This window comes from Takifugu rubripes, chromosome 13 (assembly GCF_901000725.2).
Source record: "Takifugu rubripes chromosome 13, fTakRub1.2, whole genome shotgun sequence".
Classification (NCBI taxonomy): Eukaryota; Metazoa; Chordata; class Actinopteri; order Tetraodontiformes; family Tetraodontidae; genus Takifugu; species Takifugu rubripes.
The window spans coordinates 8,688,165-8,714,743 of NC_042297.1; the positions used below are offsets into that span (position 1 = coordinate 8,688,165).

At 44.9% G+C, this 26,579-nt stretch overlaps 1 protein-coding gene across 1 annotated transcript in view; it reads left to right on the forward strand.

Annotated features, from left to right (window-relative positions):
• fto (FTO alpha-ketoglutarate dependent dioxygenase) overlaps positions 1-26,331 on the forward strand; it is a 101,407-nt gene extending 75,076 nt beyond the window's left edge. The window contains exons 9-10 of the mRNA XM_011609693.2: positions 24,651-24,791; positions 25,198-26,331. Of these exons, the coding sequence (XP_011607995.2) occupies positions 24,651-24,791; positions 25,198-25,204 (148 nt within the window). The 3' untranslated portion in view covers positions 25,205-26,331. The remainder of the gene's footprint in view (positions 1-24,650; positions 24,792-25,197) is intronic.
• The last annotated feature ends 248 nt before the right edge of the window (positions 26,332-26,579 follow it).

The window sequence follows — 26,579 nt, forward strand, 5'->3', positions numbered from 1 at the left end:
GAAGGCAGACAGTTGTAACCAGCTATACCTGTGTCCTAACTATTCTCATTAGCGTCCTTGTTTCTTCTCCCAAAGTTCTCTTTACCTAGAGGATCTAGATGAGCGGCCCCGTGTTCTTGCTTCCTGTTTGCGGAAGCGCTTCCTGTTTTTTTGACCACGTTCTTCATCTGTTCGTTTACTGGTGTTTATTGAATCCCTGTGAACGCTGCAGTTGGGGTCCTCTGGGATGTTTGTTTGTGCTGTGTTTCATAGCCCTTTTTTTAACTGTCACTGTGGTAAGACAGGAATGTGCCATTACTTGTTGCTGGCTGCCAGAGCAGAGTGAGAAGTGAGAAAGTCCAATAACCATGAATCCCAGTGCTTGGTTGTAGTCACGTAGTAGTCTGGGCCGTGTGAGTGTGTTTGTGTGTTTTTTGGCCTTGTTCTCAGGAGGAGCTGTTCCAGGTCTCACTGGCAGGGATGGCAGCTGAGGAGATGGTCACTTTGGTGAAGGAGAGGAGGAGGAAGAACCAGATGGGTTTTTGAGGGGCTTGTGTTTCATGTGTTGCCATCTTGGTGCACTTGGCAGTGGGCTTTCACCTTAAGTGCCTCCACCTCATTTTACAGTGTCTGATGTTGTAAAACTTTTGTATGTGGCCCTGCGACTGTGACCATATGCTATAAGGCCTCCCAGTTTACACAGTATGTGTGGCCAATTAGAGCCGATGTTACAAGACTGACGTATGGATTGTAGTCTAGTGTTCCCTTTTCCGTAATGTCAACCATTAACTGCCGTGTGATTAGTTATTTTACCAACAGCGGTGGCACAAAGAAGCACACAATCTGTCGCGCACATTTCTTGGTGGGCACACGATATAGGACGTGGGAATGTGGCTGTAAAATGTTGACAGTATTCTGCGGAAGATCAGCCCAGTAAACCATTAGCCACATTATATGACACCCACCTAATTAAACAAAAATCGCAACCATGTTAATTTTGCTTTACGGTTGACTTCTTGCTTTTGCAAACTACTCTGTTTAACAGTTTGTACTGTGAAGCCGAGCGCACATAGTCTCAATTCAAGTCAAACAAACACCAAATCCGCATTTTCCGGTATTGCAGCTGCAGTGTGTACAGTTGAGAATGATTCTTCCTCCACGTTCCTCTGTGGCCAGCATTGACTTGCTGTCTGTCTAATATTCAGTGTGGAAACACAGTGAGCAGTGTCTAATGGAGCCTCTGATGAATAATGAGTCCATACACTGGTAATGTTCTGTGCCGAGTAACGGCTGCATTGGTTTCTGTCCTGTTAACTCCGCTGGCGTAAGATTGATTGCGCAGTGCGGCGCAGTCATACAAAGACACTTCATTGCTCTGCAATGAAAATAAAGCCTCTCTCGCTGAAAATGAAGAGCAATGAGACTGGGTAAAAGAGGCAGGCCGGGACCAGGCCTGATGACAACCACAGCACCGGCATGAGAGTGACACAGCATGAAATAGGCACTGCTCCACTAAGACGTGTGTGTTTACATATTGCTTACTGCTAATTGAGGTGTGCAGAGTTTGTTATTTTTGCTTCAGTCGAGATGAACCTCAGTAGCCCTGATTAGATTATCTCACTGTACTTAGTGATCCTCCACCAAGACTCTCCTTCAAATTACTCTTGACACTGTGAAGAAACATCTAATAGAAGTGTGTAATGGGCTCTGATGACAAACTACACGGTTGGAGGACCATGTAATCTCCCCGCAATTAATTAAACTGCGTCCTCTGTGTGAGTGTGTGTGTGTGTGTGTGTGTGAGCAGTTTTTTCCCCCTTTTCTCTTTTTCTTTCACACCCTCTCAGCCTAACCAGATGCCACCAAATAACTGAAATAACATTGCCTGTCAACAGTAAAAAATGAAGACCCGTACCCTGACAAAGAAAGGTACTTAGAGCTGGCAGAGGGAGGCAGATGCGGGGTTATTTATGCTCCAGTGCACCTCGGTGTCCCAGTAAGGGTCCTCCACAACTCAACATCTGTACCTCCAGCCGCCTAATTACCCACAACACCCCTGCCCAACCGCTTCCTAGTCTGTCACCACCTCAAAGTTTGCATTAGAAGCACAGGCAGACGTCCAAGGTGAGAAGAGTGTAACCCTTTTTTCGGTTAGATGTGCCTACACGCAGATCTACACCTGCATAAAAGTATCTGTATGTCCTTCTACTGTATGGTTTATGTGTTGATCTAAAATGTGGCCAAAATGTGCTCTTTCAGTGTTTCTCTCGTGCACTTTTAGCTTTCTCGGCCTTCTTTCCACAGCCTACTCATGCGTAACTTGTGTTTTTTTATCAAATTATTTACCTCCTGCTACAGTATTGATTTGAAAGCAGACAGCAATTAGGAGCATTTTGGTGATAATTCTCCTGTCTCCATTTGTTTTTAAAAAGAATTGAAAGAATTTACCATGCTTTATGTACGTTTAGATGGGGATATCAGTTCAGAGTTGCTTGTGCCATTGATCTGATTAAAGGCATTATGCATTGTCTAATGAGTTTTACATGGCTGAATGAGGAATAATCACCCTCTGCTTTCTGACCCAGAACTCTTCTTCGCACCTCCTCCTCCTCCTCCTCCCATTTTTCTCACTTTCTCTCTTTCACACTCTCTTAGGGAAGAGGCCCAGACACTCGGTAGCTCACACACGAGGTAATGGAAATCAATTGGGACCGTGATTTGAAGAGTTTTTTCTTTTTTTTCCTTTTCCTGCCTCCCCATCACACACACACACACACACACACACACACACACACACGCAAACTTTAAAGTCAAATTGATTCCTGTGCTTGTTTTGCTTTAATAATCATCTGAGTAAGCGTTGAGTAAGTGTGAAGAGAACGAAGATGAATAATTGTGTTTTAAGCCTCTTTGCTTGAGAGCATTTTTAAAAACTATAAATTTTACCCAGCTACAAATTGTCTGGCAATTAAAGTGCATTGTGTATAATAAGCAGTGTCTCTGCTGGGTGTTTAGCTTTATTGAGCCTGTCTGGAGATGGAGCTCATACCTGGCGCACTGTGAATTGCAGCACATAAAAGATGGACTGAATATGTTCCCGGGGAATATTGCCCTCTCCAAAAGACCAATCCGTCTTGCTTAGGGAGGCAATCTTAGGTGCAGTAGATAAACTAATATTTGTGTATAACCTCAGTCAGACAATACAAATGATCGGATGATTTTTCATCTCCTTATGCATACAGGGAAATATGAAAAATTGAGGTTTACGAATATTTGCAGGGTCTGCGAGGCGGCTGGCTGGGCCACCGAGTGCCCTGGGCCACGCTCCTCACCAACGACTGCTGAGTGAAGAGTGATGAGAATATTATACCCGTCTGTTTCCCGTCACTCTCCATCCTCCCCTCCCACCTTCTTCATTCACTTCTCTCACCACACTAATTCACATCGCCACAAGATGGAGAGAGGGAGTGAGCAAAGTAAAATTAGACACTGAGCAGCACTCAGGTTTGGCTTTTTTGAATTTATCCAAGCCCGCTGCTCATGATTGACAATCATGGTAAAATAATTCCCTCTCTCGATGCTTCTCTCCTCTTTATTATCTTTCCCACCTTAAACCAGCATGTCCAACCCTTCAACCCCTCGCCCTCGATCCTCTCAGTTCTTGACGGTCACATTTCTAAAATACTCTCTTTTGTTAAGCCACCATGGAGAGATAATCGGATTTAACATCAACAAACACTGATCTTCTGCTAAAATACAAATGGTAGAATGGATATTTATGCAAGGAATATTTTCCTATATATATAATAGGCTCAGAAAGTATTCAGCCTCTGTTGTCTATGGATATTTCACTAAAAGTTGGCACATTTGGTTCCCATCAACTCTGAAAGCCCAGCGTCCCTTTATCCATGCTTCCTGCTGTGAAAAAAAAACAACAAAAAAACTGCTGAATTCGGCAAAATCCACCTGTCAAAGACAATTCCCCTCACCAACCAACTCTGACATAAAGATGGTGACATTTAGCCTCACACTCCAATCTTCTCCTTCCCAGGTTTGTGAGTTTTTTTTATTTTTAGCTTATTGCGTTGTCTCACGCCAATGCCTCCATGTTTTCCCTTGAAAACCTTTCTGTTTGCTCTCTATATTTCAGCATTATCTCCCTTTTGCCCTCTGTTTTTCAATATGTCTATTTTTCTCTCCCTTTTTATTTCATTTTCTCTCAACCTATCCCTCTCCCTTTCCCGCTCCCAATTTTAGCCTGCCTGTGCCGAAGGTCTTCTCCCCTCCCCTGTTTGTGATAAATCAGGGGTTCGAGCGGCGGCACTCGGTCAGAGGCATCAGTCGTGAGGCTGATGAGATAAGCGGTGCTCATCTCTCGGCCCTGTATGGAGATTTATTGGGCTGGGATAAGCAACAAGCTAGCCATCACTCTCAGCCAAATAGACTCCCGCCTGCATGTGTTTATTCTTATTGCACTGCCACGACCACTGCCATCAGGGGTGGAGTAGCCCCCCGAGGCCTGCTCTGTGGTAGAGGAAGCCTCACCCTGCTGTCTGGATCATTACCTTCTATTAGATCAAGAAAACAAGCTTCCACATCGGGGCTCTGTGAGACACTGATGGCCCAATTTCTCTCACTGTCTCTCTAAGGACCACATAGGCATATATAAAATAAGGTTATTGTTTATATTGCCTCCACTTTTTCAGTTGTCACCAGTCGAGTCTTGTGGCATTTTACACGTCAAGGATGAATTCCTAATTATTCATTAAAATATGGTGCTGTCTTCTATATAGTGACAGAATCAATCATTAAACACTGAAAAGATTTGCCGGATTTAGTTGACTTCTGGTACTTGAAACTCATGCTGGAAGAGTTGCTGTAGCAAAGCTTAATATTAATGTTTAGGTTGGTTGATTCATTTTTATAATCACCGTTTTCTTCTCAAGGTTTCATTAGATAACATGGACTCTGCCCATATCTGCCCATTTTCCCCAGTTGGGGATTCGCTGTTGTTTTGGGGAGAATTCATCGGTGCTTCTATCTGGTGTTTCTATAATCGTAATATATTCCCCCTCTTTTTTTCTTTTTTTAATAAACCAACCTTGGATGTGTCTGGCTGGATTACAGTTAAACCATGTTTGAACATGTAAAACAGAAGAAAACCTACTAAAACAGAAGAAAACCTAATAATTTAGTCACAAAATTAACCTTCTACCTCCTCACAGGTATAACTGTGGATTATTCCATGTAAGAATTCTGCTAGGGGCTGTTTAACAAAAAAAAGCAATTTGCAAAATACAGAAAAGTTGTTGCACCTGCATTTTTCACACCTGACTACTTACCCACTCACAAATGGCAGATAGAACTGTATCAGACACAAAATGGACTCGATTAAATACGGATGTTAAAATGCAAAACTGTGCAAAAACTACCGCCTGCTTGTTGAAGTAAACAGACTTCAGTTCAGCAGAGACTGTTTTATAAGTGTCTGCCTGACAAGACAATGGGGGTCCGCCTGTAAATACTGCCAGTGAGTCTGGGGGGGCGCTGTTGAGCGGAAACTATATTTGACTAACACTTTTCTCAAGCTGCTGCTGACAGCATTAATTTGAGGCAACACTGACACTGTAACTGTTGCCCGTCTGTCGCCCATGGTGTCACCGAACGACGGGCCACGACGTGCACTCACTCCCCTGCTCCCCGATGCCACAAAAACAACTCCACTCAGCCACCCAACAAGTTCTCCACAAATTGCTTTTACCCTCCTCACCCCACTAATATAGACAACACACGCATGCACACACACAACTTGGGTCTGTATTGGGTAGCAGGGGTTAGTTTTGCAGCACTCAGGTTATATTTAATCATGGTTGGTGGATGAGGAGGCTTTTCTCTTTATGAAAGGTATTAAGGCAGCTCTGTGTTTTCACTCAGCTTTACACTCTGCCCTCGTGCTTTTCTTCCCCTGACCTCTGCTTCCATGTGCCAGGGAGGAATTTGATAAAGTGACACTGGGCCCTTGCTATCTCTTGCTCTCTCCATCTCTCATCCCTGTCTTAGATTCTAATAGTGTGTCTGGCAGGTCTGGTGCTGCTCTCATCTCATCACCGAGGTCACATCTTTGGGCTGCTCCCTCACTCTCTCCTTCACTTTATCTCCCCCAGCTTTTGCCTTGTCATTTATTTTTCTGTGGGAAAGGCCAGCGAACCAGCAGTTCTGATTCAATCTCTGACATCTTTGGGCTGAAACACCGGACACGGCCATTGCCTTGTGTGATAGCACTACCTGGAATGAGACAGGGGGCAAGTCTTTATAGCAGGAACATTGGGCTCTTATGTCTTGAGGCCTCCTGATCTAAACTCATCCTTTGCTCCTGTACTCACTGAACTTAAACCTTCGGGAAGGGGGGGGTTTCTTTAGCCATCCATTTTTAAAACAATCTTTCGTTAGCCAAGGAATAGCACTCTGACAGAATACACTACAATTCAACTTTCCCCTCTGCATCCATATGTGGCTTAGCCCAACTCTAGTTGATCTGTACTACTTCTGCTAAAAAGGGCCCCATTCTCTTTGATCCAACTAAAGTTATGAAGGAAAGTAAGAAGCTTTGGGAATGCTCCAGCGGTGGGGGGGGTTACATGCCCTTTCAACACTTTGAGAAACAAGGGACGCTCTCCATTCTGCTTCATGTTGCACCCGGGGACTCTTCCCTTGCATGCATCAGCAGACACTTGGTCATTAGGTAGATTGACAGTGATTGTCAGGCTTGCAGAAGTGAGGCAGCCCTGCTTTCCTCACACACCTTCTTTGAAATGTACACATATGGATTTAGTGTTTGCAAACAGAATTAAAAGAAAACTTACAAGCACAAGTAATCAATAAGTGTGTGAAAGATGCTGTGGACAGTGTGGAAATCACATTTTGGACAGGTTGCTATTCCATAATTGATCTGTTACAGCTTTAAGCTGCGGCGTTTCCCTGTAACTTAAAGTCTTAACAACTCAACAGGACCTACAGATGTCGATACTTCCAGGAAAAGGTAAAATTGGGAGGCAGTGTTGGGATATTCCCTAAATGGGCTGATTGTTTTCTGTTGGCAAGATTTCATGTTGCTGTTGTTTTGTGAGATCTCAACGAAGCACTATGGGGACTAACAATAGCCAAGCTATAGTAAGGTTGAACTTTATCTGTCTCCCGTTCCCATCTGCCTAATTCAGTACCTGTGTGTGTTTTCATTTATATCTCCTTATGTGCAGACGCAGAGAGCACAAGCATCTTGTGAAGGTTGGGGGTTAGGGGGAGATGTCCTGTATTATTCATCAGTGCTATTGAGTGAAAGGAGCTGGCAGCATCTGTGGACTTATTGATCCTATCCTCTGGTTGCGTGCCGCACCTCCGGTGGGGGAGGGCTCATGGAGGTAGCCTAGACACACACCTCTTCATGGAGCTTGGGAATCGTGACCCTCAGTGTCTTTGTCTTAGCTGCTGGGCCTGGATTAGAGGTGTTTCAGCAAACAATGCAGGGCCTTTCTCTTGCTCTGATGTATTTATATGCTCCCACCTCTCTGCTTACTTTATTGTCTTAGTGCACAAAGTCACACACAGTCTAAATTGGCCCAACCCCCTTTTAATACCACCCTGAGCGCCTGAGCAGCCATTATGAATTATCTTTAATTACAGTTATTTTCTAAACTAATAAAGTCTTTACGGCAAAGGTTAGTTTACTCAGCATGCATACTTCATGCGTTCAAGCATACTGTAGTTGCTGATAATGTGTGCGTGTCTTTGTGTGTGTGTGTGGGCACAGGAGAGCTGCCTGGCTGGCTGGTGGCACCTACAGTCCCATTAATTTCACGTGGGCTCCCTATCACCAGCCACAGATGCCTATAGACACGTAAATGAGTCTCTTGTGAGCGGCAGGCCGTCTTAGCCAGCCAGCTCGAGCCTAATGGGCTGGAAAGGCAGCGTATGTGACGGCAGGAGATGAAGGCCTTATTTACACCGGCAGACATTAGTGGATGGGTGCTGATTCACTGATTAACACGTCAACCTAACCTCCCACCACCCCCCACACACACAAATTCAACCACCCGGCAGGTCTGCTAAGACCTTACCCCAGCCGCACATCTATATTTTGCGTCCTCTCTTTTCTACACATCCTCTCATTTAGAGGCACCTGCACGTATCTGTACACACTAAAAGACATGCAAACACATGCACATCTGTAGTATCCAGTGTTGGAAATGCTTGGTGGCAGGTTGCTGAGAAGGGAAGCCATCTGTGAATGATAGCTCTTGTGGGAAGCTAATGTTTCTCATTCAGTGCTGTCTGATGGAGGGAGATGACTCTTTGAATGGATAAGTGGGTAAACGTTAGATCATGGCCACAGCATGCCCGTGTGCCTCACACATTATCGGTCCCCTCCCTTCCTCTACTCCCTGCCTTTCTTTCTCTTTCCCCCCACTGGATTGTTTATTGAAATGGCATGAGGAGGCAGCCGATAAAGAGAACCAAGGCTAATGCTATGATTTGTGTCAGTCACGCCGTACAATTTGTTACAATCATGACACTTATCACAATATAATATGTTTATTCTGCTCAATTAAGTGGTGCAGGAAGCTTCCTACATTTGAAGTGTCACACGCAAGATGGGACAGAGAGACCGATCAAAGGAAATGGAACTAATCTAATTGTACTGCATCTTATGCTGTTGCCAACTCCTTAGCCACTGGCATCTCCTTCATAAGTTCTGCTGTTTGCATGAAAAGAAAAGGCAGGTTTGAAACTGCAGAGAGGCACAGGTGCCATTTTCCATTTTTCCCATGCATAACTCTACAGAAAACACTTTGCATACAATACACATTAACAGTGCATTTGTAAACACATGAAATTTGTACATCAACACAAATTTATCTACGCAGCTGCTTACACACATGCTCACACCCACGTGGATGTGGCCTAGCATAGATCCCAAAAGAGACAAGACTCCATAAAAGCAGTCAAGCCAGTAAAGGCAGGCTGTGTAGTGGACCAGCGCGGCCATCGATCTGAGAGGGTTCATTAGGTAAGTGCTGACATCACAGATTGATGTCTCTTTAAACCAGTCCCAAGCCAGGAGCTGACAGGAAAAATCAGCACTATTGACTCCGTTAGTAATAGTGTGTATGTGTGTGTGTATTTGTTGGTACCTTCGCCACATATGTGTCAACATACCAGCTTATATATATGAGTACATCAATGTCAGTTTGCACACATGTGTCAATAAAATGAACAAGTGCATGAGCATTTGGCACGCAGATGTGTCTATTACGTGTGTGTGTGTGTGTGTGGGGGTGGGTGCGTGTGTTAAATACCCTTGTGTTTAATGAGATCCTAGAGTGTAGGTGTTCACTAATGTTGCTAGTTACACACTCAGCCATGCAGCTAAGAGTCTGTCAGCTTGGTTCTGCCTTCATACCAGCATCCATCCATCTAAGCTAACAGTGGGGGAAGAGGTGGAATGGAAAATGGAGGTAAAATGGAAAAGAAGAAACCCAACCTGAATTTTTGAGGTGGACATCTCTCTCCATCAATGTTTTATCAGCACACTGAGGAATTCTTTCTTGTAACGATTGAGTACATTTCTGAGTAAATTCAGTTCAGATTTAGAATTTATACCATCTAAACTGATTTTGAAATGGAGACTCAAAGTAGGCCCTGTGTTGACCCCACCTCACACTGTACATGTCCGTTGATTCCAAAGACGGAGTTTAGTTGTTGCGGGTAGACCAGATGGTGGTCAAATGTTGGCTGACCTGCGGTACGGCCAGATGATCTGGAGTTCATATCATGTCTTCACATCTCCAACTGGGACATGGACTTTCACAAATATTCTTCCTTATCATGTTGACTGCAAGAAGACCAGCATTTGGTTTTATAAAAAGACTGATTGGAACCTTAAATTGGATCACTTTGATGCTTTGATACAGTATAAATGAACTCCTTTAAACAACACTGACCTACATCCCCTTACCTCCTTCTAGTGGCCAATAATGTAATATATTTGTCCATTTTAAATATAATAAAAGGAAATATAAAGACAATAATGGAAATATTGCCAATAAAGTTTTTGAGTCAATAATGTAATAACTGCCAATAACCTAAGAAGGTATTGCATTATTGCCAAAATTGTATTAATCTATGAGGAGGGGGGGGGGGGGGGGCAGTTATTACTTTATAGGTTTCTACGCTTCCTCAAATGAGCAATTGATCAGCTTCTCTTGACACTTGATTGGGATTTCCTTTCTCCCAACCCGGTCAATTAACCGAGAGCAATCTATTGGAAAAAGAGAACCACGTTGACCAAGAGTTCTTTACCCTATCACCATTGAGGATGGCATATTTTCCTCACAAATAAAGAAAAGTGAAACTGTTTGGAAAGTTTGATCTACTTTATATTAGCCTGATCTGAGCAGAATGCAAAGTAAGTGTTTGGATTGTGGGAAGTGCAGAAGCGAAAGCATGAATCCCTTCCAGGCCACCATCACTGGAGGCACTTCCCCATTGGCTGCCTCAGGGAGATTAAAGAGAATAATTGCTAGCTGATTGGCTGTTTAATGTTTCATGCACCTTTGATGCACAGGGTGTTTGCATTACCTTTATCAGGAGGCATAATAATGGGATAGAGTCTGACACACTTAAAACAGGCTTTTTCAAAGAGTGGAAGAGCTGCTTCTCTTCCTTTTGAAAAGAAAATGAGGGGGAAAAAACTCACAGCAGTGAACATTCTGTCTTTTCTGAGCTGTAAAAACACACATCATTTTCAAACATCTGTCTGTGCAGCTGTTAAAATGATGATAAATTAGTCTGGATTTTGAAGCAACCAAAGACCACAGCGATCAGATTGTAACAAAAAAAAAACAAACTCACCACTTGATATTCTTGTGCCACATGTGTCCATTTCTTCACAACAGTTGTTCTATTGTTTTTGTGTTTGTCCTCCTTGATTGTTTTTGGAGCATCAGGGTTCAACTTTTGTGTGATTAGAGTTGAATTGTTGTACTGTCCTGTTTGGACATGGATTTAATGTGACACGTCTGCAATTGTGTGTAAATCATTTGCCTTCCACATACAAAAATTAGATGAAGTCAGCCTGTGAGTTGTTGTCCAGCACAACACAACACAAACATAGCCTGAAATTGTACCTTTGCGTTCACTGGATAAACAGTCTACCGACGCAGACTCAACATGAACTTTCGAATGACATCGCTTCCATTGCACCAGCATTTTGTCTGGAGTTTCTCCTTTCGTCATGACTCGCTTGAAAAGAACATCAGCACATATTCATTTTCAAATTTCGGAAATTTGTTGATTCCGACTCCACCTTTCTGAAAGGGAGTATGTGAGTACATGAAGACTATTTGTAGCTAGTTCCTTTTAGATGAGGAACAGCTGCGACTGACAGTGGCGTGTTGCTACCTCTCCCTGGTGACATTAATCTCTTCCTGTAGGTGACCTACCTTCTCATACCCAATCTGGTTGTGTGTACGTGCGTGATGTGTGAGAGGGTTGCGGCGTATGTCTCCTCCGCGGTTCCGCTTGGGAGGTCCAGGAACGGTGAGCTTCTCATGGTTGTCACTTTGAGGTGGAAGAGCAATCATTTCCTTGGACAACAGTCCCATCCTCATCCCTGCTTCCCGCCCGCTCGGATTAGTTTCTCTCGCTGAGAAGATTTGCATCCAAAATATTTTCCCCCCTTATTTATTTTTTCTCTTTTTCTTCCTGTTTTCTTTTCTCCACACATCAGCCGGCTGTGTTTCTATTTCCCTGCCCTTCTCTGGTTCCTCCTCCTCCTCACGTCCCCTGGATGCTGTACAGCATTTTATTACAATTGTCAGAAAGAGTAACAATTCTATTGTGGGGCGATTACGACAGGGTGTTTTACCCACAGATCACCAGAGCAATTAAAATCTGTAAATAGAGCTACCCATGATGCCTCAGTCCAAACAATAGAGTCCCGTAGGAAGTGCTTGTTTGAAGAACTGTGGAAGAGAGTTTCTCTCGCTTTGACTCTCACTCTGTCGCTCATTAATTAGGAGAAGCTCCTTCAACCTGATGATGCTGTGTCGATGGGCTGCTTCGCACAATCACTGTGACACATATATCAGACACAAGACAGAGTTGTTTACTTTTGTGTAAGGCCTCGCATTACACCACTGCACTTTGTGTCGTGGCAAGACAGGGATAATACGGGCCTGCTGTAATTTCTGCTGGCTGCAGCTGTTAGGAAGAGAGGAGCCTGCAGGACGTACTTTGAAGAGTGAGACAAGAAGGAGCACACATGCACACAACTTTGTTGTTTGCAGGCAGTGAGGTAACAGATGCTGGAGCTGTGGTGGGAGTATGTGGAACATTGTCTTTTTGGGGGATGTCCTGATTGAACTCATGTGCACAAATATAGCGATGAAGTTAATTTGCAATGGTACCAGAGAACTCGGCCAGTTTTCCAAGTGGAGTTTGAAAACGAGCTTTTATTGTGATTTCACCTTTTATCTGCAGTTGCCCTGAACTGCCTGCATCACTGCAGTTCACAAAGTGAATTGCCTGAACTACTTTTAGTTGTTTCTTTTTCTTTGTAGATACAAAAGGGCTCTTTGTAGTTCCGTAGGAAGACATGTGGAACATGTCATGTATTTGGTGTCAGGATATGCACGTACCGCTTCCGCAGCCGCCTCCACCTCCCTTCATAAATTACTCACAAATAGAGTTAGTGCAAGTTGGAGCAAAGGATTCAGGCAGAGGGGAGAAGAAGAGATCAGGAGAGTGCTGCAGTTCAGTACAAGTGTTGCACTGAAGCCAGACTCCGTGGGCCTCACCAGAGGCTGTATGCCTTACCAAGATCCTGTTTACAGTCAGCCAAAGAGGCTGCCAGGCACCCATTTCCATAATGTTGCCTGTGGCCTTCTGTGAAAACGAATTCCACTGCGCCGGAGATGTGCCGCGATGCTCCCCGCTCCCACTTTGCATTCTACTCTTTTTTTTTTGTTCCTGTCTATTTTCCTGTAATCTAACCTTCCCATCTCTCCTGTTTCGGTCTCTCCCTCTGTGCTCTTTTTGACCTTTTTCTCCTAACCGCTGAATTATGTCATTTTCTGTAACTCCACATCAGTGATTTCAGGATTCCAGGAACACTAGTGGCTGTGTTGTGGGTGTTGTTGAATTACATTGTCATTATAATAACAAGGCGTCCCTCAGTGGTGTTTAGTAGGTGAACTCGCAGCAGAAGGTCAGTATAAAAGCAGCAGATTTTCTATGTTCTTAATCAACATCTTAATTCATATATTAGTGTTTCTTTATACGAATCATATTTCTTTGATTTTTCTCATTGGGATGTTTTGGGCTTACATGTCATATCTTTTACTATTTACATTGTGTTTTCTTCCATCGAGTCAGTATTTGTGTTTCCACAATTGGCGTCTCTGTGAGAGCCCGCCATTGTCACACAGACACACGCAGACACACACCCCTGCTCTCTCTGTCATGTGTTTGTGCAGTTTTTTTTTTTCCCTGCTTCAGCCACTTGTGTAGTTGCCATGTTCTTGTGCCTGTACATCAGTGAGCATCTGTTCTTTCAACAAGGTCCCCATGGCCTAAAATGTCAGAGCAAGCAGCTGCCAGACAAGTGCATTGTGCAGCAGGCTTGTGTTTCACCTCCTCCCATCCTTGCACTTCTTGTTCTGTGATGTTAACCGTGATTGAAAGTAAGCAGGCCACAGCAAGCGAGGCAGACGGGAAGGGCCTGTGCTTTTTAGAGACCTGAATTCCTGCAGTTTGGACAAGCACTGCTCTGCTCTGGTCCTGGCTGTTCTCTGGGGTTTTGGGGGTCAGCTGAAGGGAGGTGCTCTGTTGTGCATTACGTGCAGCTTCCAAAACCCTCTTGTGTTAAGGACCACTGGATTGGGAGGCCATTTGAAGCTTGTACATGTCATGCTTTGTGCACCAGGAAGTATCACGGGACAAAATCTGTGTGCACATTAATCAGTTGGTGTCTCTGTGGGTACTTGAGATTTTTAGTCTCTTGTATGCTTTTTACAGGTCTGTGTCTGCACTGTAGTGTATTAGGCTATGTGGATCCCGTGTTGCCCTTCATAGCATAGATGGCTCCTTGTGATGTCGTGGGATACATGTATTTGAGTGTACAGTGAGGGGTTGCTGCCCCAGTGTGTGAGGATGTACGACTGAGTAGTTGCAAGAGGGGGAGCACTGAAGCAGAAGAGATGGAGGGTGAAGAGACAAGCAGGTAACCCCCCCAGGAGGGCCTCAGGGGCAGCAGGGCAGGGGTTGCCCCTCCAGCACCCCCACAGCACACTCTGCTCTGCACCTCTCAGACACTTTTATTGATTTGTCCAGCAGATACGGCTACAGGTTAGCTTAGCTGTGCCGCTAAGTACCACTCTTCTCACGGTTGCCTGCAAACAAAGACTGGACACAGGCATCAGGTGTTGACAGACGATGCTGTTTCTTTGGCGTTACTTTTGTTTTCATATCTACTTTTCTTCGTATATTCATTCCAGCAGTTCATACAGAGCACGTAAGAACCATCAGGGGGCACTGTTATACTCACTCCCACATTATAAAGACTCAAACCTGACGGCTGAGTTCACCATTGTGTCCTCCCGAGGCAGAAAAGCCTAGAGTTCACAGTTACGGCACGTCTACAAGCTGTACAGAGAGGCACTTAAGGTGTCAGTCAAATCTTCGCTTTCATCTGAACATACCAGAAAGTCGAAATCCTTCAGTAATCCAACCTCAGAGTTGTTCAGTCCGAACAGCAGCCCTTCATACACGTGAGCAACACGCCTGAAACCAACAGCATGGTGGTGGAAGTCTTCTGTGACCAGGAAACAATCCAAAGTGGCTCTTTGGCCGCTGACAGACAGATGAATCAAGTCTTCAAAAGGCCTCGGTGGTGACACATTAACATGAGCCGAACTTCCTGGAGTTTTGAGCCGTCGCAGGTGGCAGGTGAGATCAGCAATGCTGCTCTGCTCGTTCCGTAACGTGACCCAATTCCTGTTGTGAAGAAGCAATTGGCACCTGCTCCGCGTTTATTAAAAGCAGTTTCTGAGATTGTTGTTGTTACATGTCTTCTATTAGCAATTAAACTGGCATCCTTGGAGCCTTTTTTCATATGTCAGAACAGGTGCCGAGGTAAAACAATAAACAGTGAAAAGAGGCATGGGTGTAACAACCTGTCACAGTTTAATTGCAGTGCAAGACTCTTCAACATAACATTTCATAGTTAGTAAATTGGCAGGACACAATAATACAAGCTCATCTATTGTATTCCCTGTGCATATATCTGTCATTTATCATGGCAGAAAGCCGACTCAGATGTTGTACCAGGAACATTGTTGTTTTTTAACCTCAGGGTGCCGTTTAAAGTTTGATCCCACATGACATCAGAATCATTGAGAAATGTTAAAGTGGGCCATTATAATATTATCATTCACATTAATGACAAAAAATTATCTTATGGGGTAAATTAATCTGTAGTGGGCTGGTCCGAGATCGAAGGTTCCTGGTTCAAGCCCCATTGTGGACAAAAAGGTGTTCTGATAGCAGGGGGACATGCCAGGACACTGAGGTACCCTTGAGCAACACAGGGCCCGAGCTGGGTTACATTAATCAGTGTAACCTGCCTTAACCCATATGCAGGTGGAACAGGTTCCAGCACCCTCCCCATGACTCCAATACTGGTCACGAAAAAAAAAAAAAAAAAAAGATATATATATTTATGCATTTATTTCCTTCTTTTCTCTTATCCAGTGAATGAACAGAGTGAGTACAATTAAAAACAACTCTGACATAAACTGGGTAATTACAGTTGTAAACACAGGTGTTGCCACATTATAATTCAATAAAAGGGAGTTCTTTGTCTTGCATACAAAGAAGTCTTTGTATCTTCAGACCTTCCACTCCTCACTGGGCCTCTGGGCATTTGTAGCTGTAGCAGCTTTGCTAGCTAGCAAGTCCACTTACCTGCGACATGAACAGGGAGGACAGGGACTAATTGCAGGGACAAATGTTCTCGACTGCGGGGTTTGCAGTTGTCTGGGTCTGGTCCAGACCCTGTTTATCTCAACCTTTGTTGGCAGTCATACACACACTACGCACGCTAGGCTCTGATTTAACCAGAGGCAAAGACCAGCCATCCCCCCACTCTTTCTCATCAAAGATTCATAAAGGCAAGGTTCTCAATGATTTTCTGTCTCTTCCCGTATTCACAGCTTGTTGTCCTCACCCTCCCTGTCTCCTGCCAGTCAGGCAGCGGAAGTCAGGCGGAATTACAGCTGAAGTGGCCGTTGGCTCCCAGAGTGTGTATGTGTTTGTGTGTAAGCGGGTGTAGTGGAGAGGTTTGTGCTTGCACTGTACGGTGTCCGGCTTTAGGGGAACAGTAGTGGCACTTGGGCATTAAAAGTAGGGGACGAATGGACAATGACATTTCGATGTTGAAGTAAAAATGTCTGTTGGCCCCATGCTGGTTAAAGATTTCAACACCGCCTGCTGTTCTGTTCCCCTCCTACACTCCTTCCTGTGTTTTTTGTCTTCCTTCCCAACCCCTGAGCCCCGTGCATGATGGCAGCTTCTACATGGGATCTAAACTAGCTCATTCAGAGCCTCAGTCACCAAGCCCAGGGCACACCATCTGCAGCCCTTTGAGTCCTTCCGCGTCTGCGTGCGATGCTGTAAGTGTGCGTCTGCCTCCTTATATGTACGCGTCTCTTTGCGTGCTCGGCTGAATGCATGCGTGTGTGTAGATGTGGATGTCTGTAAACTCAAACTACTGTGCCTCAGCCTGTTAGTCTTGCTACTTACCAGGCTTAGCCAGATGAGGAAGCACTCAGTCGGGATCTAATTCCTTCAACTTTGGCAGCACTTCTCTCCTGCCTCTCTTTGCCTCTCATGTGTGCATCTGTGACCTTGGCCGACATTGGGATGTAGGGGGGGTGTTGAGGGGGTAGGGTTAAACAGCGGACTTGGAGATGTGGCCACAGTGATTGAGTTGTAAGCTAGTTTCTGGATCAGAGCTTTCTCTCAGCCATCTGGGGTTCTGTGAGGCTCACAAAGACCTTATCCCCCCTCTGACTCTCCTGGATCAGTAGTAAGGGCAGAGACTGAGGCAGAAGTAAGATCAACGGGGCAGAGTGGGGTCATTTGTTGAGAGAGGAACCTGAGGAAGAGGTTCAAGCCCTGTAGAAAACTACTCATTTTGCTGTAGTAGAGCTACAGTACAATAAAATATAGAGAAACACTGGGTGAGTTTTGTATGTAATCAGTTGGATTCTTCTAGTTTTGCAGAGTAGTATCATTCCTACATAAACCTGGGATCACTGCAGCTTTACCTGAGCTATAGAATACTACAGCAATAGTGAAACAGTCCAACAGTTTGTGGACAAAAGCCTGAATTGATCACCTACATGTAGAAATGAGAAACAATCAGTCCATTCTTGCTTTGCTAACATAAACCCAATTTGTTGACCATTATCATGGCAATTCAAAGATTTATACAGGAGCAGTTGAGTCAAATTAGATCACAATTATTGCTATATTTACTGAATAAACAGGTACATTAATTGTGCGATAGTAAATAAATTGTAAAGGCAGTTTCTTCTGAACTTTTTAACTGTGTTATATCAATTACATTCAAACGGCCTTTGTTCGGTTAAGACAAACAAGCTGAGCAAGTGATTTTTTTCATGGGTTCCTTCACATCACTGTCAATCCAGACCAGTGTGGTTTTACTGAAACAGCCCTCAGTTACGCAGGTGTTATTGCATCAAGGCTTATTGTCAGTACAAACAGAACAATATTAAGTGTCTATTACAAAACAAACAGAACTTTGAAAGAGAGATTTACACACAGGCCCGCACAAATCCAACCCATTTAGATAAGCAGGTACATACTGTATGTACTTAAACACACACACCATTATTCTGGCTGGCTGTGTGCACTCTGTATCCTGTTTGGTGTGCTGCCTCAGGGCCTTGCCTGGCTGCTTTTCCAAACAAATTGCTGGCTGTTCGCCGCATTTTAGATTGTGAGGCCCTCTAATTGCACTATTTACTTAATAGGGTGAAACAAAACTCGTGTTCACGCGGCGGGAGCACCAGGTGATGCAGAAGTTCAAACACCTGGCAGTGAGTGGGCCTCAGGCATGGATGCACAGCATACATATGCACGCATGAGCGCACACATTCCCATCATGTTGCAATACCTGCAGACCTTCGCCGAGCCAGTACGAGGAGCCTCATTGATCTGCCGACTTTTTCTTTTGTTTGTTACCTGACTAAAGTGGCGAAAGAAAAAAAAATCCACATGGAAATATCTGCCTCTGAGTTCCTGATATTAGACTTTACATGGGTCCCCACTCTGCTGTCAAATGGGGGGATTATTGTTCCCTCGCTGCAGGTGGTTTATCTGCTTTTACAAATCCATTTAAAACGGCTCCTGATTTAATGTCTCACATCATCATTTTTTTTCCTGAAGAAGTTGATGTACTTATATAAGTTCATTTATTTTGGTAAGTGTTGCGATAAAAATGTGAAGACTTCATTAATATACCACTTTTGATAAGTCATCATAACAAAGTAACGACTATTTCTTTAGTTTAAGCAAAATGTACGCATCACTGACGCCATCACCTTTGTTCATTATAAAGAACAGTGACCTTACGACCTCCTGGTTTAAAATCGGGAACTATACATTTTCATATTTTCTCGGAAACCCGGTATCTGTTTTGCAATAGTTAAAAGCTTCAGTTTCACAGCTTAACTTTTAATAAAGGCTTCAGAACATAACACCACATCCCCTGGAGCAAGAAAAACTTGTATCCAGGCAATTGAAGTTTCAGTAGACTATAATTAGCGAGGCTAGCTTGACCCCATCATTGTCACCTGAAGACAGGTGGGAATTGTGCCCATGTTTGATCGACCTTATCATGTGACTGGGGTCAGGTAACGCCCAATGGCTCAGCTTTATAGTGTATAGCTGTTGAGGCAGGCCTCATCCATCACCAGCTTTATTGCACCGTTCAGGTGATGCCCACAAGGCACTGATGCTTGGCCATGCGGTGAAGGGAAAGTCATGAGGGTTAAAAAATGATTACAAGAACAGTTTCAGAACAAGTTTTCACAAACCTGTGAGATAGTGCTCCCAGTGCCAGCGTGCGTCTCTTCCCGATGCCTCAGCAACAAATTCAGAGCTTTCTAAATCTGAAAAAGTGCAACTATGTAGCTGTCTTGGACTAGTTTAGTGCGTAGAGTTGTTTTGTCTTTCTTCATAAATTCATTTCAGCGACATATCTGGACACGTGTGGCTCATTTGGTGAGATGAGGAGAATCGTCCTGTCAGGCATCTGTCCATCTTGAACACTCCCCTTTTGTTTTTCCAGTTTTGTTGCCTGTTGCCTTGCACAGGTGTCTCTAAATCCATTAGTTACAGCCCCACTGAAACACACACACACACACACACACACACGCTTTTCTGTGTCTCTGACTCATCTCTCTGACACACACCAGTCCACAGCCTAAGGCGGCGATCTGTCTCTCCGCCCTTCGTCGGAAGAGTAAACGGCAAGGAGGGTCCTATCCGTTTGTCCTTTTCCTGCCTCTTTTTATTAGATCCTGATTGCATTTGGACAATAGGTGTCTGCTCGTAAATTTTGCGCCTGTGTTGACATTAGGCCACATTCCTTCCCTTAGCCTGAGGAGGGAAAAGAGCAGGCCAGGGGTGTACGGTAATTTGTTACGCTGTTAAGCGCCTAATGGACGTCCACCTGGTTTTTTGAGAGCAGTAGCTGCAGTTCAGGAGGCTCGCCTTCTTTACACTCCAAGACTGCAATAGCATTTTATTGCCTCCAATTATGAAGGGTATTTAGGGGCTACCTAACTTTGTGTGTGTTTTTCTGTTACATCTGGTTCAGCCTGCTTTCGAAACGGCAGCCAGCCAGACCACATCAAACAGTCAGGGTGTGTAGGAGGCCGAGGCCGTGCAGGTACAACAGGACTTTTCTGTTTCTGCTCCAGGCTTCTTCCAACGCTATGTGTGCCGCGTGAAACCGACGCCTCATTTGTTTCATGTGGTTTAATGAGGACCCCCAGACTACAAGAGGGACACCTAGCGCTTAAGGAGTGAGGGGCTGCCCCACCCAAAAGCTCCCTTGCAAAATCATTTCCAGAAGCCAAAGTCACGGTGGCACATTGGCGGGGGAGGCAAGGAGAGGGGAGGGGCGGGGTGTTGCCACCTCATCCCCAGTTTTACTAATGCATTTTTGTGTGGTTTGCACAACCGTTAATTAAAGGAGAAAGGATTGCATCAGATGCCACTTTTATTAGTCCAGACTCCTTAGATGGAATTAAAATGAAAGGAACATATGTCACCCATCTGATGACCCCCCCTCCCTTTCTATGCTCCCCCACAACCGCCCACCTTGCATACTCACAAAGTGTACAGTCAGCAGCTGTCTGGACACACAATAGCATTTGATGGATCCTGCTGGGGAAACGGTTAAGACGTGGGTCTGCCTATCTCACAGAGTGACATGGAATGTGGCAGCGATTGGGCTAATGGGTGGGCGGTGATGTGAGATTGCGCTCGGGGTTTAACGAGGGCGTCCCAGAGAGTTCTGAAGAACTGCAGGAGTATTGGGTGGTGCTGGATGAGATCCAACGCTCGATGCTTCACAGGTGGGACCTTGCTCTTAACGTCCCGCTATTACGCCGTCTTCTGCATGACATCACGCAGTACTGAGATAAGCATCTGAGATAAGCACCTCTCCCTTGCCTTATACACCTCTACAGCATACTAGAACAGATTTGTTCTATCACTACGGACACTATGCTCCTTTCATTCTTCTTCGTGATTGCATACCTTTGCTTCAGGGGAAGTCTGATTTATGAGACACATGCCTGTTTTTTTTCATGACGTGTTTGATTGCATTCTAAGCCATCGGGCGCTCCGGTTGCCAAGAACCATAAAAAGTCACACCTGTGCTGGATTGCTAGCGTTACAGGAAACACAAACTTGAGCATGAGGAAGCAGGTGATGTGCAGTGTTTTGCTTTCTTTGATCGTGCACACAATCCTCTGAATGTTTGTGAGCCTATGATTGATGTTCAGTGTTATTATATCTTCAATGATACCTTGTGTGAGATCTTCCCATGCTCTGAGCAATCCACCCAGACCTTTTTTTTTTTTTTGGCTAGAAATAAAGCTGCCAAAAAGGTGTTAATGGTATTTAATGAATTGTGCTGACTTTTGGAACAAAACATTTTTACAGTATTACTCAAGCAGACAACTAAACGTGCCTCTTATGGAGCTTTGGGGAGGTACCTGGTTTGAACCCTCTGTAAAACCTTTTTCACAAATCTTCCCTTCGGCGTGCCGGGACTACACCCTTGTCATAAGGAGAGTCGGGCAGCCAGAGCCGTCTGCTCCCATGTCGTTACAAATGACCTCCTGTAGCAATAATGCAATAAGCGTTGTCTCCAATCTGCGTTCTCCGGGTTCTTTTTCACTCGGCCTGACACAATTGTGCATTTATCAGTGTAATTGCCAAGAGTTGGAAGCACTGATCTTGTCTATTAGGCGGATTTCCATCCTGTTAAGAGCAGAGGGTCTTTTAATGTATGGCCCCGCTTGAGTGTACTGCTACACAATTACACGCTGGCCAGAGATGGAGTGGGCTGATGATGCTGATGACTGCGATGGTGCTGATGATATCGGACCACGGAGCACTCCTCTAACAAGCCTTTCAGAGAGAATAAGAGCGCAACAACAAAGTGAGACCCAGTTTAATCATTTTATTTACTCATCTCTTCCTCTCTTTCTCTCTCTCTCCCTCTCTCACCTACCTCTCCCACCCTTTGCCAGCGTTGTCCAAGTGGTGGAGTCCCGGATGGTAGGGGCAGGGATCGATGGGGAGCGCATTACAGTAAAACGTATTGATTAGGAGACCTGTGAGCAGTGTGTTGGAGATGGTGGAATGATGCAATGCTTAAAGGAATTTATCCTTTGACTTTTACATTAACCTTTTATTGACTGCTTTGCCTGTCCATAATTAACACTCACTTTAGCTAAAGTGGTTAGTTTGAGCGCAAAGGGGGGCCCCGGCCCTTATTGCAGTGGGGCCCGTGGAGCTGCCGCCCCAGCTGCAGTTCAAGTGCACCGTGCTGCATGGAGGGAAAGGCCTCTGCGGAATAGAGGCGATAGAATCCTGGATACCTTTCACATTAGCATACCATTTGAGCAGCGGCCTGCATGGCTCTAAGGTTTCAGAGCAAATTGAAATGAGTGATTGTGTTGCCAATCTTTCTTGACCAAGCACCAGATGGAGTCGTTAGGCCCATATCTGTCTGGGGTTAATCCCCTAGAACAGCCTGTACTTACAAACACACTTTCACTCTCTTCAAGCCTTCCACCCTGCACACACACACACACACACACACCTCTTTGTCTTTGACCTTAACTTTAAGGTTGGTTGTTCTGCCATGGGAAAGTCCTTTGGTGAGCCTTGTTTGTACGCCACAGTGGCTTACGCTGAATTTCTTGCAAGAGCCCTGGAGAGCTTAGGGCACCGCGCTCAATATTGACTTTTTGTTTGGCTCCGTTTTAGCAGTCAAGAGACAACGCTCTGTGAACAGTGGTGGATTGTGTCAAAGTGTGTGCTGAATTACCTACATTACATTATCTTTGATAGGCTTCCAGTCTGATATCTTCCATATCTCTGGTAAACCCGCCACCGTCTGTTTGCAAGCTAATGTGGCAAAATACCCTGTCAGATAGATGCAGTAGCACCACAGAAGGCCGCTGGTCAGGTTTTTATGGTCTGTAGCCTCTCACTGTGAGTCAGGCTAGCAGAAAAGAGACAAGTGTTTTCTTTCCGGGCTCTGCTGCATAAATACTTGATCAGCGCAAATCAAAGGCTTGGCTTGTGGTGTCCTTAAGCTGATGTCAACAGACCTACACCATCTGTGTGTATGTCGGCGTGCGTGTTGTGTGGGTCAGTGTTCGCCTCATCTTACGCAACGGTGTAGATGCACGCTCGCCGTGTCCTCCTCCTCTTCCTCCTCCTACTCCAAGTGGCGCTTCCTTTAATTTGCACCTTAAATAAATGATGAGAACATTTAAACACATGGCTCGTCGCAAAGCCCCAAGGTCACCTAATCGTATTATTTATGAAGTGATATGCTACATAATGGTACTTAGTGCATGTTAACAGATGCTATTATCAGGCCCTGATCCAGAGTGCAGAAGATATATTGGAACAGTGGATGTTAATGCTGCTCCTCACTGCCATAATGTAGCAGCTCTTTAAAGGGCTAACCGCACCAAAATGCAGCACTTAGGCCAGGAGCCAGGCGAACATTAAGTGGCTCCGGTGAAAATATATAACCACAAATTGTGGCAGCCCCCAACTGTCCCCTGACAACTTTAACATCCCCTCAGCCCATCTATAGACGACCCTCATATGCCTCTCTGCTGTTGTCAGTGTCCCGTCCATCCCCTCCTGTAGTCGCCGGCCACAAGGTGGTGGTGGTCATGTTTGTGTGTGGCTTTTGGGAGGTGGGTGTGTTTGTGCGGATTGCATAAGGGGATATCGCAGGAAAGACCCCGGCATGGTGTCTAAGTGGGGAGTGTGAGGAAATTCTTAGGCAGCCTCTCACAAGTACACACACTCACTGCGCAGCCAACATATAAATGCCATCGTTTACCCCCTCCTTCTTGCACCTCCAGGTCAGGGGTCGCTCTCATCTGTCAAGAGGCAGAGGGAGGGCAGATTTACAATGACAGCAGAGAGCAACACCACGTCACCACAGTAAATATTTACACTGCTCTGACAAAAGATGTGGCCAAGGTCTGCAGGGGTTCCAAACCCTGTAGAAATTACATCCAACCCCACATTATTAATCATTTAAAAACTGCACGGGGACAATGAAAGGCTGCTTTGGGTCGTTGCTACGCAAGTGTCCTGCTGTGAGCGCCTATGAAAAGAAAACAGTGTGATTCAGGATACTTGATACATACTTGATCTGCTCTACAGCGTCATGCTGCACTTATAATTTTAGAAACTCCTTCACTTTCTCACACTTCTTCAGCTGAATTTAGCTCGGTGACCTTTAGGATTAAAAAAAAACAAACATACAAGGTAAATATTACCTGAGAAGATTTTTAAAATCATCATAAAAATAGAAAACAAACACCTGGATCACACAGAAATACACTCTCATATCCTAGTCCTTTTAATTGGGTCTGTTGTTATTAGCAACCATAAAACATAGAGGAAACGCACGAGCCGACTGCCACTTGGTCAAACACACAACACCCACAGGGTGTTTAAGGACAAGTTAAAACACACACGTGCGTCACTGATTACACACAGTTGTCAAGAATCATCAAAGAACGAGCAGATAGAATGACGTGTTTATTTTATGCTTCTACGCGCAACCAGTCATGGATGAAAACCAATATTTGGAGTTTCTTTGCGGGTGAAAACATTTTCAAGAACTTATCTTTGTAGCGGCTGCTGCTGCTGCTCGGAGTGTCCGGAGATGTAAAGTCATTTAGCGTCTAGGTTTTTAAGGGAGGGAGGAGTTAATGGTTGCTCTTGTTTCCTGTGTCCTGTCGCCTCAGGTGCCACTCAAGTCTGGCTCAGACATTACCCCCCCAGGAGGCCCCAGTGGACCGGCCCTTTTGGGGTGTGGATGACCCCGGCATGCCGCTGCCCTTTGATCTTGCTGACATCATCAACAGAGTGGAGTCCCTGCTCTGGAGGTTGGCTCTTTATGTTGCTTGTGCATGTGCACAGCTCGGTCACATGCTTGTTATTTAGACAGCATTTTAATTGTCATTCATGTAAAGAAAAACCTGCCATTTGTTTCTGAGATATTCTGTGTTGACTGTCGGGGCCCAGGTCGGGCTGCCCCAAACCGATCCGTGCATTCAGTCCCAGACTGACCATACAGTCACGTAACCTTCGACATGAAGTTATTTCCTTTGAATCCACTGTTGTCACAGCGAGGCCACCAATGGCCTCCAGGCAGTGAAACAGATCAGCTGTCAGATGACCCACAAATCCAATGCTTGACGTCGCGTGAAGCTCGGAGTTTGATCATATTATGCATAAATCAGGAGTCCGAGACATTTTTCACCCCATCTGCATCCTTTTCACCTTCAACAGGATGTGAAAGATGGACGGAAGGGGAAACCGCGGACCAGGAAAGAAAACCCACCGGCTTTTCTAAATGTGAGTGCTCCGCGTCATCGCAGCGGCGCAGAGCAGCAACGGAGCCTCTGTTTTGATCTCATCCTTATTGATTTCAATTGACTGGCATCAACACCTCTCCTGCCCCTTCTGTCCCACTCCTCCCAGCTCAGACCCAATCATCTGGAAGGAACCCAGACCACCACAACAGAACCAGTATTGTGCTTCAGTAAACATGCTAAAAATAAATAAATAACAAAAGCTTAGCAGCGCGTTTTTAGTCACAGTCTACCAACAGTCTAACGTAACATAAGTTGATCGTGCATTTTCTGTGTTAGCATCCGCCGTGTAACTATTTATTATTTTAGTATATTCTGTCACCTAACCTCATGTACATGCTTTCAGCGGATCCACTTCCTCTGAATCCAGTACCTGCTGCAAATGCTTTCTGCTAATCACAGTGTTATAATACAGTATAGAATGGTTAAAAAAGATGAAGTTGTTTTTCTCATATGGTGTTACATTGTCACGTTTGTATAGTAATCATTTTATTGTGTTCACCAGTGGAATGAGCCCAGAAGAGACCAAAGAAAGCTTATAGTAAGAAGAAAGTTATGAATGTCACCCAACTGAGACCAGGAAGAATGTGCCGTTTAGCGTCGTGATGCCGTGACTGCGTGATTGTGCGCGCCCGCGTGTACATTTATACTCGTGACATATATGTGAGTCTCCGGCCGCTGCATTTGTGCATGTGCACAATTGCTGTCCCATATGCCTAAATGAAAGAGCATGTGTGTAAGAACGATAGTGTCTGTGTCTGCGTGTGTGTGTGTGTGTGTGTGTGTGTGTGTGTGTGTGTGTGTGTGTACCCGTAGGCAGCCTGCCAGTGGTTTGTTCAAGAAGATACACATAAGGAGAAACAGCAGCAGGGCCCCTCTGATGAAAGGCAGCACGGATAGAATGACCCGGAACACAACCGCCGTTTCTCATAATTACAGCTGTTCAATCGCTTTTAATTACTCCTAAAGTGTGTAGAGCGCCACGTTCCCTGTAATGCTGCAGGCCATCCGCGAGAGCGAGGGAAAGATCCGGCACTACTGACAAAAAAAATCCCCTTTCAGATCAGCTGAAAGGGTGGAAAGGGGGCCGGCGTCAGAGCAGCGTAGCAGCCTGACTCTTTGATTTCTCTATCTAGTTCATGATGAAGTAGAGATGCGGTTTATTATTAAAAATGCAGAATGCACTTCTCTCTTCTTTTTTTTTTACTTCAGAAGTTTTTTCCAAGATGTTAACGGTTGCCAAACGCAGTTCTTTTTGCTCCTTCTCGCGCTGTGCCACAGTTCTTTGTTGTTGTCAGA